The 19,697-nt window shown below is 47.1% G+C and overlaps 2 protein-coding genes across 3 annotated transcripts in view; one reads left to right on the top strand and one right to left on the bottom strand.

Annotated features, from left to right (window-relative positions):
- Positions 1–2,070, bottom strand: part of LOC107999765 (collagen alpha-1(IV) chain) — a 40,988-nt gene extending 38,918 nt beyond the window's left edge. The window contains exon 1 of the mRNA XM_062086486.1: positions 1,934–2,070. Within this exon, the coding sequence (XP_061942470.1) occupies positions 1,934–2,050 (117 nt within the window). The 5' untranslated portion in view covers positions 2,051–2,070. The remainder of the gene's footprint in view (positions 1–1,933) is intronic.
- Positions 2,071–3,430: 1,360 nt separating this feature from the next.
- LOC107999758 (collagen alpha-1(IV) chain) lies at positions 3,431–19,697 on the top strand. 2 transcript variants are annotated; one of them, XM_017059772.3, is made up of 27 exons: positions 3,431–3,571; positions 4,492–4,534; positions 9,410–9,548; positions 9,961–10,074; positions 10,878–11,254; positions 11,342–11,476; positions 11,588–11,695; positions 11,780–12,001; positions 12,094–12,285; positions 12,370–12,486; positions 12,610–12,774; positions 12,875–13,177; positions 13,261–13,638; positions 13,743–13,949; positions 14,038–14,206; positions 14,310–14,434; positions 14,515–14,953; positions 15,050–15,399; positions 15,494–15,760; positions 15,854–16,025; positions 16,105–16,350; positions 16,445–16,810; positions 16,936–17,151; positions 17,234–17,605; positions 17,769–17,940; positions 18,394–18,508; positions 18,605–19,697. In XM_017059772.3, the coding sequence occupies exons 1-27, from the start codon at positions 3,552–3,554 to the stop codon at positions 18,860–18,862; spliced, it is 5,787 nt and encodes a 1,928-aa protein (XP_016915261.1). In that variant the 5' UTR covers positions 3,431–3,551; the 3' UTR covers positions 18,863–19,697. The 2 variants fall into 2 exon arrangements, with proteins under 2 accessions (XP_016915261.1, XP_061942469.1); XM_062086485.1 differs by having other exon boundaries at positions 18,394–19,697.

The following is a 19,697-nucleotide window of genomic DNA, read 5'->3' as shown; positions in this document are numbered from 1 at the left end:
CGCCAATATCTTGGAACACGCGAAACGCGAATTGGTTACGCAATACGATTACATTGTTGCGTAAATTTCCGTGTAATTGCAAAAATACCCCCGCATACATTATTCATAACCTCCGCTCTCAAGATAAACGCTTTTAACGGTTTGTGACATCACGCACGAGTCACACGTGAATTCCACTCATCGGAAGAGGCGATTCGCGTTTGTATACGCGCCCATTCTCCATAGATTCGACATAATACGATTTGTTTCGCGAAATCGAGGAAATGATACGCTTAACCAACGCCAAAACCAAATAATATTTATTATACACGGCCAATTATTATAAAGACGGAAAACGACGAGAATGCGAGAAAAAGTTCCCCTCCCCTCCTACGTACGTACGTCGAAATTAGATCGAAAAATCGGTCGAACCGATGTCCTCGCGAAATGGATTAATATGGATACGATTTCACAAAAAAGACGATAAAACAAATATTCTTTGTAAATAATTTGAAACGAGTCCGCACAGATAACGCGACCTATATATCTATTTTTTGAGAATGTTGTAAAAATTTATATTATTACGCGTATATACGTACATATATATACATATACGTATGCGCGCAGGTGATTTTTTTACGTACGTAATCGATACACGCAACGAATTAAATTCAAACGATCGCTGCTTGCGTTTGCGTTCACGCCTATCTTAAAAAAATATAACGGATGGAATCGAAATATCATTCCGTGTTCGTTACCGGCCGTTCGCTCGCGTTCATTAATGCATCCCGAATTCTTTTTCTTTTCTTCCTTTCTTTCCAATTCTTTATCCGGCAGTGATTAAAAAAATCGTAGAGATAAAAAATATTCACGATAAAAACTGCTCGCTATCGTTATTTATTTTTATTAGTTGGAGAGCGAGAATTATTCCGAGGATAAAAACCCGAAACTGTGTCCGAAAACTGTGTGAAAAAGAAAAATTTGGAAGATGAAATTCGAACGAGAAGCTGTGATAAAATGCGATGCGCGCGAGATATCGCAAGATAAATATGGAAAATGATATCTGGCATCGCGCACAGCGAATTTCAGCGGATCTTGGAATCGGAGTGGACGCGCGATCGAGAGATCGATCGTAGCCGGCATTCGCACGCGCACGTGCCTCGGGATCGTTCGCGTTCTTAAAACGTTCTTAAAAACTCATAGATCGACGCGAATCGTTCCTGATGCTCGACATTACGACATTACGCTCGTCTCCGGTTAATTTGTCCTCACCTACGTTAATAAAACGTGGCTAACGCAACGTACGACGATCGTCGTCGATCGCGTTCGCTTTCTAGGTCTCGCGCCGCGGATAGAAATGCTCTCGCATTCCTACGCATACACGCGATAACGCGGAAACGCCGAGCTTTCCGATTTCTCGCCTCGTTCCGGAATACCGAATATTTAATTTTCCTTTACTCTTCCCTCTCCCTCTCTCTCTCTCTTCCCTTTTTCATCCCCCCTCCATCCCCTCTCTCTCTCTCTCTCGAGGAAACCGAACGAACCGGTATCTCTGGATAACCGAGATACCTAGTTGCGCGAAAGTTGGTTCATTCATACTCGATGATCGATGATCGACGATTGAAAAAACGAAAATTATCGTCGTCGAAAGAAACGGAACGTACCACTGGATAATCGACACTTTAGCGAAATCAACTTTAATTCCGCGCGCTCTCTCTCTCTCTCTCTCCCTCTCCCTCCCTCTTTCTCTCCCTCTCTCGGTAAGGAACGAACGTCGAGGATGCGACGAGGTTAGAACGTGCGTAATGGCGCAGAGTACACGATGTGTAAAAAAAAAAAGCGATAATAACGGGAAAGAGAACGAAACGATGTTTCGGGATAACGAGAGATGCTTAGAATCGGAGTAGGAACGAAGAAGCGAGGTGTAGGTAAGCGGGATGTTTCAAGGACTCACCACAGCTTCGGTGACCGGTATCCACGTGACGACGAGTAGGGCAAGGACGCAGGTGACTCGCAGGACCGCAACCGGGAACGAACGTAACCCGCGGGTTGCGTTGGCCCTAGGCAGCATCGTACCTCCTCCTCCTCCTCCTCCTCCTCCTCCTCCTCCTCTTCCTCTTCCTCCTTCTCCTCCACCTCCTCCTCCTTCTTCTTCTTCTTCTTTTGTTACCGTTTCTTCTTCCTCTTCTTCTGCTTCTTCTTCTTCTTCTTCTTCTTCTCCTTCCTGTCGGTGTCGGTCCTCGCCTTTGGTCGTCGTTCCGGTTTCGGTGTACCTGTGCCGGTGGAGCGTCGCGAACGAGGAGGACAGGTTCGGCTGTGCCCGCGAACGGAAGAGACTACGAGGCGAAAATGGAAAATGCGGCGTGCACGATCGTTACTCGTGGACCTGGATGCAAGAGTTGGCGTAGTCGAGAGACGACGCGGTGGCCGATGGTCGATGAGCGGTGTCCAAGGGCCAGACAGACGGCCCGCTTGGCCCGTCCTCCTCCTGGATCGGTCGCAGCTTCGCGCAACCAGACAGGCCTAAGTCAACGGCGGAGGAGGCGCTGCTCTTCTCTCTTCTCTCTCCTCTCTTCTCTCCTCTCCTCTCTCTCTCGGCCGAGCTGTATCCTTGCGCGTCCGACCGCGTCACGGTGGTGGGTAAACGCTCCCCCTCTCGTTCTCCGCTCTACTCGTACGGTTCGCTCGAGAGTCGGAGAGGTCTACGCGGCGATCGACATCGGCTCGGCCCGTGCAACAGTCCTCGTGCGACGCGCGACCGAGCTTGCCTCGACCCGGTCACCAATCCTCTCCTCCTCTCTCTCTCTTCCACCTCGACGACAACACCACCACCTTCCTCCTCCTCCTCCTCCTCCTCCTCTTCTTCCACTCTTCCCCCGTTTCCTTTTCTCTTCTTCCTCCTCCTCCTCCACCTCCTCTTCTTCCTCTTCCTCTTCTTCTTCTTCTTCTTCTTCTTCTTCCTCTTCTTCTTCTTCTTCTTCTCGGTTCCCTCTCTCCAGCGGCGCAACACTGCTCGATCTTCTTCCCTTCCTACTCCCTTCCTCTCCCGTTTCGGTTTCTCCTTCTGTCCTTCCTTCCTTGTCGCGCCCTGGCGTTGGTATCTGGTGGTCCCGCCGCAGTTGGCGGAGGCAGGCTGGAGAGTTCGATTCCGCTGTGGCCACGAGAGAGAGTCGTGTATGCGTGTGTGTGTGTGCGTGCGTGTGTGCGTGCGTGCGTGTGTGCGCGGGGAGCGACGCGAGAGCGGGGGAGGTAGAGAGAGGAGAGACGGAAAGAGCGCGCGAACAGCGCGAGAGGCACACGAGGTCTCGCGGAACCGAGAGAAGCCTCTTCTTCTCTGTCCCGATCCTTTCGGCGGAGGAATTCTAGCTGGCGTGGCTCGGCGGCCGCCTCCACCTTCCTTCCCTCCACCCGACGTTCATTCAGAGCCCTCCCTGGATGGGACGGTCCACACACCACGTCTACTCGGTCCCGGCTTCCCCGCGATATTTTGTGACTGCCTGTCGGTGCGGTGCTCGTGTTGTTAGCCTGTGTTCTTCGGCTCCCTAGACCCGTCCAGGAATAGGGAGCTCGAAATGACCCGGTTGGGATTGCGGTGAGTTGCCATTCTTCTCTCCTCGCTTTTCTTCTCTTCTTTTTTCTCTTTCTTCTTTTTCCTCCGCGCCCATTTTCTTCCTTCCTTCCTTCCTTCCGTTTCTTCTCTTTTACCGTGCTCGTCGGTTCGTCAACCTGTGTCGTTACGTATATCGCGCGGATACACGTGCTTTCGGTGTCGTGCTCGCGATGCGCTTTTCCATTCCGCGCCACACGGAAGCGGTTCTTCTTCTTCCGACCGATATATATATATATTCCTCTTCTCGCGAATCTCACGGATAATTCCTCTCTTCTTCACTCGCCTTCCACTCGTTCCGCTCGTCTTACTTTTTTCCCCCGGTCGTCGTCTCCTCTCCGCTACCTGCTCCCCTGTACCCCCTTTATTTTCCAACGTGCACGCGCCATAGGTATTCTAACGACAGAAGCGGCACTTTCATCCCCCCGTTATCCGGATCCCGACGGATGCGAAATTTCAAGGACGAAGCTCGCGCGCGTTCAATCAATTATTTCCTCTCAAAATGTTTTCGATGTTTCGGAAGGGAAACATGTAACGTCCACGATTTTTTCCCCTCTTTCGTTTATCGCCATTCTAGACGTACCTCGAAATCCTCTCTCTCTCGTCCAGTTTTTTCGCGATTCGATCGTACGGATTTTCGACGCGTGATTGGTCCAAGGCGAAACTTTCTTCCCTTTTCCTCGATACGATCAACTGTTAATCGATCGAATCGACGAGATCGCTGGTGGTATTGAGAGAAATTGTAAAAATCCCCTCCTTCCAATTTTTCGCTCGTCCTGTACCTCTCTCATTTCTAACTTGGATATTCTTGGTTAATCGAAAAGAAAAATAGCGACGAGAAAAATCGGATGCTTGGATCGCCACGATCGCGATGCGAATAATTACGAAAAATGTATTCTTTTCAGATTCGTCGCATCCGCAGTGTTCCTGGCCGGGATAGCGAGTGGGGTACGTAGAATCGTTAGCTCAATCGTTGGCTCAAACATTTTGACACGCCGCGTTCCGTGTGCTACCGTTCGATCCGCGACGATCACAACAACAACAACAACAACAACAACGACGACGACGATGACGACGGTCGCGTCGATGCATCGGTGCACGTGCACGTTCGCAGCGAAACAACGAACCCGATCGAGTAGAGAGGAGATCGCGTTTCGTGGCGCGTGCGATCCGACCTTCCGCCTCTCCTCCTTTGTCCACCCTGCTGTTTCGTCCGCGCCCGATCGAGCACCGATCGGGTCGCGAGGGGGCGAAAAAGCTGGATGGAAAGCCAAGGTCGCGATCGATTAGATCTAGTTTCTTTTTCTCTTCTCTCGCCGCGACCGAGAAGCCTGCGATTTTCGAGCGCGACTCCGTCGCGTCGATCCGACTCCGTCAAATAATCTCGCCGATAACGCGCTATTCGCTTATCGCTCTTTCCAATTTTATTTCTCAAATAGATCTTTTATCGAAAGTTTATATAATCGCGCGTACATATATATCGCGCTCCTCTTCGTATCCTCGGAGAATAGACACAATTTTTGAATTTACACTCGCGCCTACAGATACGCGCCTAGACGATCAAACGGTAATTTAATTAAGCAGAAGCTTATCTTTCGTGTATCGTTGTAACATTGACACAAATTGGCATAAATGGATAATAGGATTGGATATGTACCTAATTCATTCACCTTCGATAACGCTTCGACGACGTTCCGATCCATTTTTTAATATTTTTAGTAGCGACGAGGAATACGGAGGAATATCTTTCTCTTCTCCACGAAATCTTCCCTCCTCTTCGCTTCGATTTAGCACGATTTCAAAAAACTATATATTTTATTTCGAAGAAATTTTCCCCCATTCCGTCGAGGAATCCGAACCAGCTGTTTTTATTTTTCGGCGAAGCGCGGATTCCGATTTCGCGGGAAAACGATACGATTTCGAGAGAAACTTTTCGACGAGAAATAAAATCTCGATAGATCGCGATTACGCGAGGGGCGCGAATACCCGAGCATTGCTCCTCTTTTTTTAACCAGCTTATTTTCGTGCGGTATGCATCGAGAGCGCCGACTCGATAACATCGGTCGCGGATACGATAACGACGTTTTACCAGATTTGTCGTCTACCAACGATGGAAAGGTGTTAAATTCGAAATAGGGCAGTCGTCTGTTAGCGACTAGTCCGCCTACGAGGCGTCGTAACCGCGCCGGTGTGTGTAATTTTATTAACCGCGTCATACATACGCGTACGTACACGCGCGCGAACCAACCTTAGTCACTATTGAAAATAGTTGGCAATTGACCACGCTGCCTGGATCCTCATCGTTGTCTGAAAAACCTTTTCTACCGAGTGTCCGACTTTTCTACCCGATCGTACCACGTTCCCAATCTCTTTCTCCATTCCCTCCGGAGGATTTAAATCGATCAATCGTTACATCGATCGGAACTTTGCTTTTTCCAGAGGAACGTTTCCGATCTCTCTAAGTTACCTTTCTCTCTCTCTCTCTCTCTCTCTCAATATCTCTCAATATCTCTCTCTCTCGATATCTCTGAGCTCGATTCGATAACGATATTTCGTTTATTTCGATAGATTTAGTTTTCTTTTTTCCCTGCTCGTACGTACGGTCATCGATCGTAACAGGAACGCATATCGACGTGGCGAATCGACGAATCGATCATCGTTTCGCGGATGCGTTATCCGCAGAGATATACCGTAACAAAATGTTTGGTCGTTATCTGAGCGTTGGTTTTAATTTTTCGAGTACGCGCGCTCGGTACGAAGCGCGAAACGTGAAAAATGACTTGGCGAGGCGGGAACGCGACTCGCGTCGTAGCGAAAGTGTTTAGCCGGAGAAACGGGTTTACGGAACGGTTGCCGCGGGATTGATGATGATCGTCGTCGAGTCGATTGCGTGTTAAAGGCTCTCGAAGGGAGCATAACTCGGAAGATAAATCGCCTCCGACGGAATCACGATTACGACGGACAGTTGTTACGATCGTGTATGCACGTCTCGTTTCACGGTTGGAAGAGGAGTAATTAAACGGTGTGCGAGAGCTGTGCAACACTTCGACGAGGAGCAACGCGTAGATATTATTACGGATCGCTTTTGATCACGCGCGAATTTTCAATTTTTAATTGAGGTTTCAACGCTCCTTCTTTTATTTTTCGCTTGGAAAAAGATAGCTTGCGATATCTGTCGCACGGTTATCGTTGGCAAAGAAGCGATCCTCGTATCTACGACGATAGGTGGTCATTACTTAAATAAGAAGTCGGGAGTCGACTAGAAAAATTTTGAGACAACAGAGATACCGTTGGCGATACGGATGGACGGAACATTCCACGCTATCTCGAGAAGGGAACGAGGCGAAGCGAATCGCTCGATTCTCTCCATCTCGCGAATATGTTTCGCGTCGTAAAGATTGTTGTTCGAGCGACGAATTCGCGTAGGGTTCTCGTCCTACGCTTTGTTGACTCGCGATTCGCGATTTAAACGCGTGCCGCTGCAACGAGCCGCGTAAAGATCGAAAGAGGTAAGAACGTGGTGTGTCGCGTTGCGATCCTCGGTTACGTAATCGCGAGGGAAGATACGAAAAGGGACGATTGTTGAATCGTCGCGAGCAATCTCTTCCCTTTTTTCGTTTTCGGGTGGATTCGCTGGAGGCGAATAAAGATGCGCGTGACGATCGTAATTCGGTTCGAGCATTTTATCGATCGAGGCGATCGAAAATTCTAGTTTTCTCTAGACGTCGTTAGCTTACATGAATTCGTGTAATTAATAATTTAGATCGCGATCGGGGTGAATCAGGGGATCAGGGGACGGACGACGTTCAAAGTAATTTTTCTTCTTCTTTCACTTTTTATCTTCCATCATCGTAGATTAAAGCGAAATGGAATAATTTAACGCTAACGTAGCTACGTAATATCTGTGATTCATTGTTTGGAAATAAGTATATTATCGTATGATAATTATGTCAATTTATTATGTATTCATAGCGTACTCGTTCTTATTTTTAATTTTCAATTACTATTTTCACTTAGGTTCACTGTTAAATTCCATCATTATTCGCTACACTATCGAACTTTATTTTCGAAATTTTATACATGCCTCGATCGGTGAACGATTCGTAACGATACGTTTCGAGGAAGAAGGAAATTTCTACGAACGGCACGCGAAATCGAAAAGAAGCGTAATAGTCCCCAACATATTTTCAGCAATGATGTCAGTCAAATCTGTTTCGCGTTTAACTGGTCGCGAGGCCATTGCGAATTATCGTATTATCAATGGCTAAATCGTAACACGCGCTACCCCGCTATTATTCTGGAACGAAGATTTGAAAAACGATACGCGATTCAACGAATAATTTAAACGCGGAGAAGAAAAATTGTAATCTATATCGGTTTTCTCCCTCGTTTCCTTTCTCGAACTTTCCCAAGACGTCGTCTCTCTCTCTCTCTCTCTCTCTGTCGTGAGTATCTTCCGTTTCGATAATACCCACACTTTCATTCATCTTTTTCGAGGGAAACGTTAATAAGCGTGGCCAGAAAGGGAATCAAAGGGGGAACAGAGCGTACGGCGCGTCATTTCGAAACGATAACGAGCGAACGTTATCTCTCCGCGCTTCCTGTCAGCGCGTTCCATCCCGAAACTTAAAAAGGATAAAACGTGAAAATGAGGGCAAGACAATGACTTTCCGCGAACGCGATGACGCATCCACTGGACCGAGCTAATTTCTGTATTGTGATCGCCGGACGTGGATCACAGATCGAGATGTCGCGATCGATCCTTCTTTTCGAAAAATATCTCCATTCGTCTAACAAATAATTTTCTCCACCCTCCATAACGCTCCTACATGTATCGTACACGTTTGTATGGTAAATATTTGACGCGTCGCGCGAAAGAATCGTGATGTTTCGATCCAAATAAAATTTAACATCGACGATACGTCGATATCGACGCGTTGGCGAATTACGATATTCGATGCTCGACGATCCATATTAAGTTTTTTCGTATTGAGAATATATTATATATATATATAATATAAAAAAAGTATAGGATAAAAATTTCGCGGGTTGAAACGTGCTTTGCCATATAAGAAGCGTATGTAATAACTTATCGACCGTTATCTTAGAAGTATTAAGACGTAAGAAGATGCTTTGAAAATACGTTTAATCTTTATATTTGATACATATGCTTAGCTGTACGTTTTCACATTACAGTGTGGTTAGTTTAATGTAGCTTTCATTTTTAATCGTCGAGTCACGTTACATCGTCATTTTTTTCTTCTTTTTTTCAACTATATATGTTTTTCTCAATATTTTTATACAAAATTTGTAAAAATTAAAATTCACGATAAATTTATATCTTAACGAGTAATAGTGATTTTTTTTATTCTTTAATAACACAAATAACGTATTATAATTTATTTTATTTTATCTGTTCCGATTCTGATTATTCTCCTTCTTCTTATCGTTTCTTATTAAATTATTCGTCATTATTTTTTAGGCCAATTATAACAACGATCGACTTTATCTCTTTATGAGCAAAAATATTATGAAAAATATTTTTCAATGGATTATCGATCATCGATACACGTAGTTTGTCGGTAAAGTAGTTTATAGATCGTTCGAGGTCCGTCGGATCTTTAGATCTCAGTCGATAAATTCATGGCGTACTTCCATATCGATTATCGAACATGTAGGACATCGTTTCTAAAGTATATATTTACGCGAAATCTTTACAATTTATCTTATATAATATTTCAGTAGGAAAAGATGGAAAAAAGTTATATAAATCCAATTTTCTTCCCTTAATTTATACATTTCATTTATACATTTTTCTTCCAGCAATATAATCATACGTCATGGTCGTACAATCCTCCGCCTGTTGTTCCTCTCGGACGGGGTGATATCGGAAAACCGAACAATACCGATGACGATTATAATATTTCACCACGATGGAAAACTTTTGTTACGAATAACGAAGGTATATAACCATAGAATTTATCTTTTCTCGATTTCCTTTATATAGAATGGAAAAAAAAAAAAAGAACAATTTTAATAGCATAATATTTTTACCTCTATGCATGGATTTTTTTTTTTTCACATTCGTTTTATACATCATCCAAACGGAAGATTATCTTTGCAAAAAGATTTGTTAAAAAACAAATGGAGTAAAAAAACTCCGACCTCGGAATTTTTTTCTTCCGATATAAAATCTACAAAAATTATTTAATTAATTTTCCGTTTGGTATTTGATATTATATTTACTTTTCTAGTTGAATTCTCTCATTTAATTTTTTTCTCTCTCTCTCTCTTTATTCTCTTTCCCTCTTTCTCATTCGACGTTGGATTCTGATACAACGTTTCATTAATTTATTTCGCATCTTAATCCTTAGGTTCGGATGAAGCGGACAGGCGGTACTTAAGCAATCAAGGTCCGACCGACGATGATCGATACGATTACGGTCAAAGAACCGACGATTCCGGGGGAGGATATCATACCAATTATGGTAATATTATAATTCCGAGAAACAAGATATTATTAAGACAAATGAAGATTTATATATAAATAATACAATTCGATTAATATTTAATATTCTCGATATGCCGATACCTTTTTCTTTTTTCTTTTTTTTTTTTGCCTCTCTTATAAGATTTAATACCAATATAATTTCATTCAATACAATATCATTCAGAAAATGTTTAGATTTATTTTCTTTAAAGGTAATCTAATTTCAAAATTCCACTTCGGTCCGATAATTAACGAGATCTTTTATTTTATCTTTTGTCCTTAAAGCGTTGTATAATAGTTTCCTATTAATCAGCGGTTATCGTACAAATTTACGATGTTTCATAAAATTTAACGCTCTAGTAGTAGAAACGTTGAATTTCGAAGATAGGTATAAAATTCACGTCGTTCGAAACGGATCACTTTCGTAAAACTTTCACGCGCACAACTTTTTCGCATCGTCGGAATTCGTCCAGTTTGTCGTTTATTCGGGAAATTACATTTCCAGCCACGCATTTAATTTAATCCCCTTGGTGTTTAAGAATTTTCGAAATTTCGTTAAAAAAACTTACTTGAACTTTACTATCAATTCCGTCGAATTTCGCGAGAACATTGGCAACTCCATCAAAATTGCATCGATCGCGCGATACCCCTCCCCCTCCCTCCCCTTATTCTCCCTCTATTTGCAACCACCACCGGTTTCAAATTCATTCCGATCCAATTCTCTGATTCTCGCGTACTCGGTCCATCTATTACTACTACTACTACTACTGTTCTAACCGGAATCTAATCTCTTCCTCTCAGCCGGCTTCGATCAAGGATCGTACAATCAAGGCCGAGAACAAATCCCTTTGGATCCTTACAATCAAGAATCTGGCGATACTTACGGAAGGCCTCGAGGTTACGAGGACTCTTACGGGAGAGAGGGGGAGGGCAGCAGAGGTTCTTACGGGAATGGATACCGAGAAACTTATGGATCAAGGGACGATTACGGACGCGTGGATCCTTACGATCAGCGGGGATATTCGCAACGTGGAGGAGGGGGATACGGCGCGGCTGGGGATTCGGACACTTATCCGAGCAGTTACACGGTTGTACCGGTTCCGGGACAGATCCCGCCTCGGAATTGTACCGGATCGGCTTGCTGCGTGCCCAAATGTTTCGCGGAGAAAGGGTCCAGGGTGAGTGACTCGTCGACTCGAATATATCCATCCATCCGTACTCGATAATAGATCATCTTCGTTTATTCATTTATTCATTTATCACAGGGACCACCAGGTATATTGGGACCACAGGGGCCGAAAGGCCAGAGGGGATTTCCGGGCGCGGAAGGTCTGTTGGGGCCAAAGGGGGACAAAGGTGAACCCGGTCCTCAGGGACCGCGTGGAACGAAAGGTGATAGGGTACGTAGCAGAGTGCAAATTTGCCAAATTATTTCGTTTACACGTGTGTATTTTCCTTTGCACCAATTCTCCAGCTTTCATCTCTTTCTTTCTTTCTTTCCTTCTTTCCAGGGTAAAATGGGTGTACCTGGGTTCACTGGTATCGCTGGTGTACCGGGAGTTCAAGGTCCGCCCGGAGCTCCAGGTATTCCGGGTCGTGACGGTTGCAATGGAACAGACGTACGTTTACCTTGATCCTATCTTTGTCCTTTGTCCTGTATAAATAGTACGCGTATCTTAAACGTACGATCCTGATCGGTTCAGGGTGAGCCTGGTGCGCGTGGTTATCCCGGAGAGGTTGGTCCCCGCGGTTTTCGAGGTCCTCCTGGGCTGAAGGGACAAAAAGGTCAACCAGGTTTTGCCGGTAGATTTCCTGTAGGTCAAAAGGGCGAGCCCGGTATCGATGGCGTAAGAGGGCCCCCAGGTCCACCGGGTCCGCAAGGAGAACACGGATTTCCAGGCCCGAAGGGCGAGCGTGGCCCACCTGTAAGCAACGATCGCATCATCGTCATCATCTTCGCACCGATACCGTCCGATCGTATCGATATTGTTCGTAACGATGTATATTCATTATTCAGGGTCCGATAGGACTGCAAGGGCAAAAGGGAGAAAAGGGAAATATGGGTCTTGCGTTCGAGGGTCCGAAGGGTGACAAAGGCCAGAAGGGAGAGATAGGACCTCCCGGAACACCCGGCCCTCTGGAGCCGTTCCACGGAATGACGGAAGAAGTAATAGCTCCGCAAGGGGATCGTGGTGAAAAAGGAGACAAGGTATTGCACGTAACGCGCGATCGATTCGATCTCTCTCTCGTTGCCCATTGTTTCGACTCCTCTTTATGCCTCTCATCGCGTTAGGGTGAAATGGGGCCGGACGGTTTCAAAGGAGAGCCGGGTCCAATCGGAGATCAAGGTATTTCTGGTAGTCCGGGTATGAAAGGAGAGAAAGGTCTTCCAGGGGCGCCAGGTATTCGCGTAAGTTTTACCTCCAATTCGTTTTATTTTGGAAACGGATTAGAAAAATGACGGGAAAACGACGGATGGAGTGGTATACGTGGTATAATATAATCGTACGTATAAACGAAACTTTTATACCAGGGTAGGGATGGTTTCTCGGGTCCTCCGGGTCCACCTGGACGGAAAGGTGATCGAGGTTACGACGGGTTGGACGGTCTTCCCGGTCGTCCTGGACAGAAAGGTGAACCGGGACGAGACGGGCCAATGGGCGTTCCAGGCTTGCGAGGACCTCCTGGTCCACCCGGGGTACGTATTTATTTATTCATTGATCGCGTATAAACAGGATCGTAAAACTGAATTTCTGGAAATCTTTCCCTCTTATTTTTATCGTATCACGAATTGACAGGGTGGAAAGGGTACGCCGGGTCCACCGGGGCCGAAAGGGCCTCGAGGTTTTCCGGGGCCTACCGGGCCTCGTGGCGCCGACGGATATCCAGGCGATCCAGGTCCCAGAGGTCCCATAGGGCCAGCCGGAGGGCCCGGCTCGCAAGGTATTCCCGGCCCGGAAGGTTTGCCGGGCGAGAAAGGTGCGAAGGGAGAGCCTGGGATCACGGGATTCCCGGGGCCGACGGGCCCACGGGGATTCGACGGCCCTCCGGGATTACCAGGTCCACGGGGATTGCCGGGAGAGAAGGGCGCCTCGCTCGTGGTGAGTGTCGATGGGTGGATCGGTCGATTCGAGGATGAGAAACCGACTCTCACGTTGGAAAAATGCGTTGGATGCGAATGCAGGGGCCTAAAGGGATGGATGGAGCGCCCGGTTTGGACGGAGAGAAAGGGCAAAAGGGGGAACGCGGCTACGCGGGACCACGAGGAGTGCCGGGTGACGTGGACGGCATTCCAGGGCCTCCGGGCGAGGCCGGTCTTCCGGGCGAACGGGGAACTCCGGGGAAAGACGGGACTCCAGGATTCTCGGGGGCGCCCGGTGAAAAAGGAGACGCGGGCTTTTGTCTACCTCCTCCCCCGGTGTTTCCAGGACCTAAAGGCGATCGCGGTCTAGACGGTACACCTGGACTCCCCGGACCTAGAGGTCCACCCGGGGAACGAGGATTCCCAGGGGAACCCGGCGCCGACGGATTACCCGGGCCGATCGGCCCACCAGGACTACCGGTAACGTCTCCAATCTCGCATTTTATCGTATTATTTGCTATTAGTTTCGTTTCATTATTAATTAACCGCGCGTTAAAAAATTACGTTCCGTTCGATTCGAAAAGGGGAAAGATGGTATTCCTGGCGCGGCTGGTCCGCAAGGAGAACCTGGAACGCCAGCTGTGATTACGTCCAATATGATTAAAACGGAGAAGGGCGACAAAGGTATAAGGGGCGAGGTGGGAAGGCCAGGTCCACCGGGTCCCCAAGGTCCAGCCGGGGAGAAGGGCGCTCTAGGATTTGCTGGTTTCCCGGGTCCGAAGGGTACCGCTGTAAGTAGTGAACGCTGGTCCCTCCTCCTACTTTCGCTCGCTCCTCCAACGTGTCCTTCTACGTGTTTGTTACGCGTTGTTGCAATAGGGTGACAGAGGATTTCCAGGCCAAGATGGAGTTCCTGGAAGGCCAGGTATTCCAGGTCGAAAAGGAGAGCGTGGGCTGAGCGTGAAAGGGGAGCCTGGAGAACCGGGCCGTCCGGGTCAAATAGGTTTGAAAGGTGAACCTGGTTCGTACGGACAAAAAGGAGAACCCGGTGAATATCTGAATCCAATAACAATATATATTCTATATCCGAAATATCTCGTTCGATTCTTGCATCACTTCTTCGTAAATCATCTTCTTCTCTAAATAAATAGGCCAGTGTCCACCGCTCGATTTGATCAACAGCAAGGGAGACAGAGGCGCCCCTGGCGAGAAAGGAGAGCCAGGCCCACCGGGAAGAGACGGCTTGAGCGGTGACAAAGGTTTACAAGGATTCGCGGTACGAATCGATTCTATTATTATTCACTTATCTTCCGAGTTACGAAGGAACGTAAGAACGTCACGTTACGATGTATCCAGGGTCCGCCTGGTCCCCCTGGACAAATCGGTCCACCTGGACCGGTAGGGCCAAGAGGGTTGCCGGGTCCGCGTGGCGACAAGGGTAACACGGGGCCGATGGGTTTCCCCGGGGAACCTGGTCGCGAAGGGCCGAGAGGATTTCCGGGTGCTCCAGCGCAGAAGGGAGAAAAGGGCGAGCCTGGGATATCGGTGAAGGGCAGCCCTGGATTGCCGGGTCCACCGGGCGACAAGGGGGAGAAAGGTCTCCCTGGGCCACCGGGAAAAGACGGTCCTATCGGTTTGCAAGGTTTGCCGGGATTCGTGGGAGAGAAGGGCGACACGGGTGAGCCGGGGATAAGCGGGTTACCCGGCACGCCAGGGGAGAAAGGAGATACCGGTCCGATCGGCCCTCCTGGTCCTCCTGGTATCGCGGGATTACCCGGAAAAGACGGAAACAAAGGTACTGGAAAACTTAAAAAAAAAAAGGAGGTTTCCCTCTCAATTTACGAGATGTAAACGTAACGTAACGTATTTTCTCGTGCGTGCGAACGCGTAGGTGAACCGGGATTGCCGGGGGCAGGTGGAAGGGCGGGCCTTCCGGGATTTCCAGGCGTGAAAGGCGATCGAGGTGAGCCGGGTATCGACGGATCGAAAGGTTATCCGGGAAGGCGTGGGTTGCCGGGCGCGACTGGTAGACCCGGTCAGGAAGGTGCGCCTGGTATGAAAGGAGAACGTGGCGAGAAAGGGTCGGCTGGGTTCCCCGGATTGCCCGGAATCGAAGGGAAACCCGGTCGTCCTGGACCACCTGGACTGAAAGGAGACTTGGGTCCTCCCGGCGCTCCGGGTCTTCCGGGTGTTATAGGATACGAAGGATTCAAAGGTGATCGAGGTCCACCGGGATTACCGGTAAGCTATTAAGTTTCGCTATTCGTTTCACGATTCGTTCGTGCGAATAAAAATTAGGCATTTTTAAATCTGTGGTAATCGTCCATCCCACCAGGGACGTAAAGGTGAACCGGGTCAGGTATCGGAGAAAGGGCAGAAGGGTGAGCCAGGAATGCCTGGGATCCGTGGTCCTTCCGGTATCCCTGGTAGAAGCGGCGTGGATGGGGCGAAAGGAGAGCCTGGATTGCCAGGTATCGGCCGGGATGGTCTGCCTGGTCCCAAGGGAGAACCCGGGCCACCAGGTCGTGACGGTTTGCCAGGATTCCAAGGGTTGAAAGGTGACGCTGGCGTGAGAGGTTTTCCCGGTTTTAAAGGAGACATGGTACGTCTCTTTCGCTAGATCGTTAGATCACCGTTTCTCCCAAGTTTCGGCCAAGTTCGCCGAGAAATCGATCGATGTGCTTTCGATTTTCAGGGACCGATCGGGGCTCCCGGTGAGCCTGGATTACCCGGAATTAACGGATTGCCAGGTGAACAAGGCGACGTCGGTCCACCTGGAGCTCCTGGATTGCCCGGATTGGAAGGTGAAATGGGAGCACCGGGACATCCTGGAATCCCCGGCGCCAAAGGGGATCGCGGTATTCCAGGTAAACGAGTCGAAACGAGTCGGAAAAGAGAAGATTATCGAACGTTACGTGTATAATGATACGCGTGACGCCGTTTTAGGCGCCGTTGGACTTCCTGGTATTCCCGGTGCGATCGGCGAGAAAGGCGATCGTGGACCGCCCGGGCCGACGATTTCGATCAAGGGTGAAAAAGGTGAACCGGGTATTCCTGGATTGCGAGGTGCGCCTGGAGAGAAGGGAGATCGCGGGTTGGAAGGTCTGAGTGGTTACGAGGGTGAAAAAGGGGACAGCGGCGCGCCGGGTCCGGTTGGAAATCCAGGTCCATCCGGTCTCCCCGGTGCTAAAGGTGACGATACCCAACACTCATTTTGAATTCAGTTTAACATTTCCGCCTTTCGTTCTTTTCGCCGATTATTTAATCGCGTCGAATGTCATTTCAGGAGACGAAGGTCCACGCGGACCTACGGGAGTTCCTGGATTGACGATCAAGGGCGAGAAAGGTTTGCCGGGTATGCCTGGAAAGCACGGAAGGGAAGGAATACCGGGACGACCGGGAGAGAAAGGGGAACAAGGATTGCCGGGTTTACCGGGATACAAGGGAGAACGGGGGCCGCCGGGTCCGATCGGGTTACAGGGTGAAAAAGGTGATATGGGTCTTATGGGTCCTCCTGGTTTAACGGGCCGCGATGGCCAACCAGGAGCCAAAGGATTCCCCGGTTTGCCGGGTGAGAGAGGCGAGAAAGGAGACGCTGGTTTACGAGGACCACCCGGTCCCATTGGGCAAAAGGGAGAACCTGGATTCCCTGGTAAATGAAGAAAATTTCGTATACCGATTAACGAACATCCCAACAATCGCGCGTAATATCGTAAAAGATTATAAAACAGATACACAAATTGCTGGAAATCCCAATAATACTTGAGCTTGATACAGGACCGAGCGGAATAGATGGAATTCCCGGTGAAAAGGGCGATAGAGGTTGGGATGGTGTGAGCGGGCTGCCTGGTCCGGTCGGAGAGAAAGGCGACAGAGGGTATCCTGGTCCGGTAGGATTAATGGGTGTCGTTGGACACGTCGGTCAGAAAGGAGACAAGGGTGACGACTGCATCGAGCCACCGATGGGACCGAAAGGAGATCGCGGTTTTCCTGGTACGTGCTACCGCGTATATCAATGGAAAAAACGATGCATCATCTCGAATCGAGATTTTGTATCCGTTCTGTTTTCGCGCAGGACCGGTCGGCCCGCCAGGTCCACCGGGAGAGAAAGGAATTCCAGGTCCGCCAGGATTCCCGGGATCGAACGGAGTGAAAGGTGCGATAGGGTTTCAAGGACAGCCAGGACCTGTCGGTTTGCCAGGTTTACCGGGACCTGTCGGCGCGCCTGGTTTGCCAGGTCTTCAAGGACCGGTCGGTGTTCCGGGTATTCCTGGAGAACCAGGGCTACCGTGTGAGCCTGCATCCGACTATCTTACCGGTATCCTGTTGGTGAAACACAGTCAAAGTCAATTATTGCCTGCTTGCGACGCGGGACACATCAAACTTTGGGAAGGATACAGTCTGCTGTTCACGGATGGCGATGAAAGGGCGCACTCGCAAGATTTAGGCAAGTTCAAAATTTATATCGCGATAGATATCTAGACCCTAAGTTTTTTCCGCGTTCTAACGATCTAAATGGTCACGCGTTTCGTAATATTCCGATCCTTGTACGCGCCACGAGTTCTCTCCTCCTCTCTTTTCTTATCTGATCTTATCTAATCGCGAAACAGGTTATGCCGGTTCGTGCGTACGAAAGTTCTCGACGATGCCGTTCCTCTTTTGCGATATAAACAACGTTTGTCACTACGGTAACCGGGGCGATCGTTCTTATTGGTTATCCACCACTAGTCCAATTCCCATGATGCCTGTCCAGGAGTCAGAGATAGAACAATACATCTCCAGGTATGTTAGAAAAAAATCTTTGATAATTATTTTACAACGTAGGATGATCGATTCGTAAGAATCGTGTATACGCCATGCTTAATTCATCTTAGCAACGTTATTAAATTAATTTATTACCATTCGATTCCATTCGAAATAATTATTACGCCAAATTAAATTTCGAAACGAAATTTTATTCTAACGTGCAAATTAGATGCAATTTCAACGAATGCGTTTCACTTTGTTGTAAAGTTTACAAATGTATTTCCGTGAAAATATACGAGAATAGGTTGAAAACCGAATTGTTCATTTAACGTATACTTGTTGTTAAATAATTTATTCCGCCCCTCGAGAGAATAACAATCGTTATAAACGATATGCTATAAATATAAATATAAATTATATAAATTTGATAAATATTGGGAGAAAAGTAATCAATTCCAAGATCGATTAAATTTTCTTTTTCTTATATAGATGCGTGGTGTGCGAGGTTCCGGCAAATGTGTTGGCCGTACACAGTCAATCGTTGAATATTCCAGATTGTCCACAAGGATGGACTGGACTTTGGATCGGATATAGTTTTCTCATGGTACGAATATTATTTTTCATCGTAAAAATTTTCATCGTCCTGGTGGAGAAAGTGAGGCGAGCATGGAAAAAAAAAACTTTGAACGATTTTTTGCAGCACACGGGTGCTGGTGCCCAGGGCGGAGGGCAATCCTTGTCCAGTTCCGGATCCTGTCTGGAAGACTTCCGTGCAACGCCGTTCATCGAGTGCAATGGTAATAAAGGACAGTGTCATTATTACATGAACGAGATAAGTTTCTGGATGGCCACGATCGAGGACAGACAACAGTTCCAAGCGCCTGAGCAACAGACCTTGAAAGCAGGAAATCTCAGATCCAAAATAAGTCGCTGCCAAGTGTGTATAAAGAACACGTAAATTCATGTAAACCCGCGTGTCTATTTTTCCCCTTTTTTCTTTTTTCGCCGGATTTTTATTCCATTTTTCTTTTCACTGCCCTCTTTTCCTTTTCTTTTTTTTTCTCTTCCTTGTTTCTTTTAAAACGGCGACAATCATCCGTATCGCCAACATCGTAGAAAGGAACCGAGTTTGAAAGGAAAGGATAAGCCAACGAATAGACGATCTCGCGGTGAAAATTTCGAGATGAAGAGAAACCAGAGAATTTTTTTTTCTCTCCCCCGTATCCCCCCCTCCCCTTTTTTAAATTCCGCCGCAAATATTTTTTCCTTATTTTAATGCTGCCACCTTTTTTCCTCCTCTCTTTTCCTTTTTTTTTTTTTTAATATCTCTTTTCGTTCGTTCTTTTATATTTTTTTGCTCTTATCGCGATCCTACAGCTTTTCTTACTCGTCGAGAATGTCGTCTGATATTCGTATTCACTGCCCCGCCTTTTTAATCTGCCGTCAACCGCTTTCTTCTATTACGACGAATTCGTGTACGCCATAAGTTTTATTTTCATAACTTTATTCAAACAAGTGTCTAGTGTACTATTTCTCTAGCATGTAAAATAATAATATATATATGAAAAATTATTATAAATATTACATGTATATTTATATATATCTCGTAAATCTTGTATGAAAAGTTAAGTTCACTTCGTACTACTACGGACACTGCCCATATCCGATATGGCACACTTTACATATTGTATATTAATATAAACGAACTTAGCCTGGTAATTGTGTGAAACCAAATATTTAAGTGAATAGGTATTTTGCTACTGTAGCTAATAAAATTCTATTTTCAAACTTCA

Source organism: Apis cerana, linkage group LG16, assembly GCF_029169275.1.
Source record: "Apis cerana isolate GH-2021 linkage group LG16, AcerK_1.0, whole genome shotgun sequence".
Lineage (NCBI taxonomy): Eukaryota > Metazoa > Arthropoda > Insecta > Hymenoptera > Apidae > Apis > Apis cerana.
This window is presented reverse-complemented; position numbering and strand designations above follow the sequence as displayed.

Bases quoted from the DNA above. Each gene is read 5' to 3' on its own strand.
- LOC107999758 (XM_062086485.1), top strand. From the start codon at position 3,552: ATGACCCGGTTGGGATTGCG. The intron at 4,535-9,409 runs GTACGTAGAATC...TTTTTCTTCCAG, and splicing joins TGGCCGGGATAGCGAGTGGG to CAATATAATCATACGTCATG. The intron at 10,075-10,877 runs GTAATATTATAA...TCTTCCTCTCAG, and splicing joins AGGATATCATACCAATTATG to CCGGCTTCGATCAAGGATCG.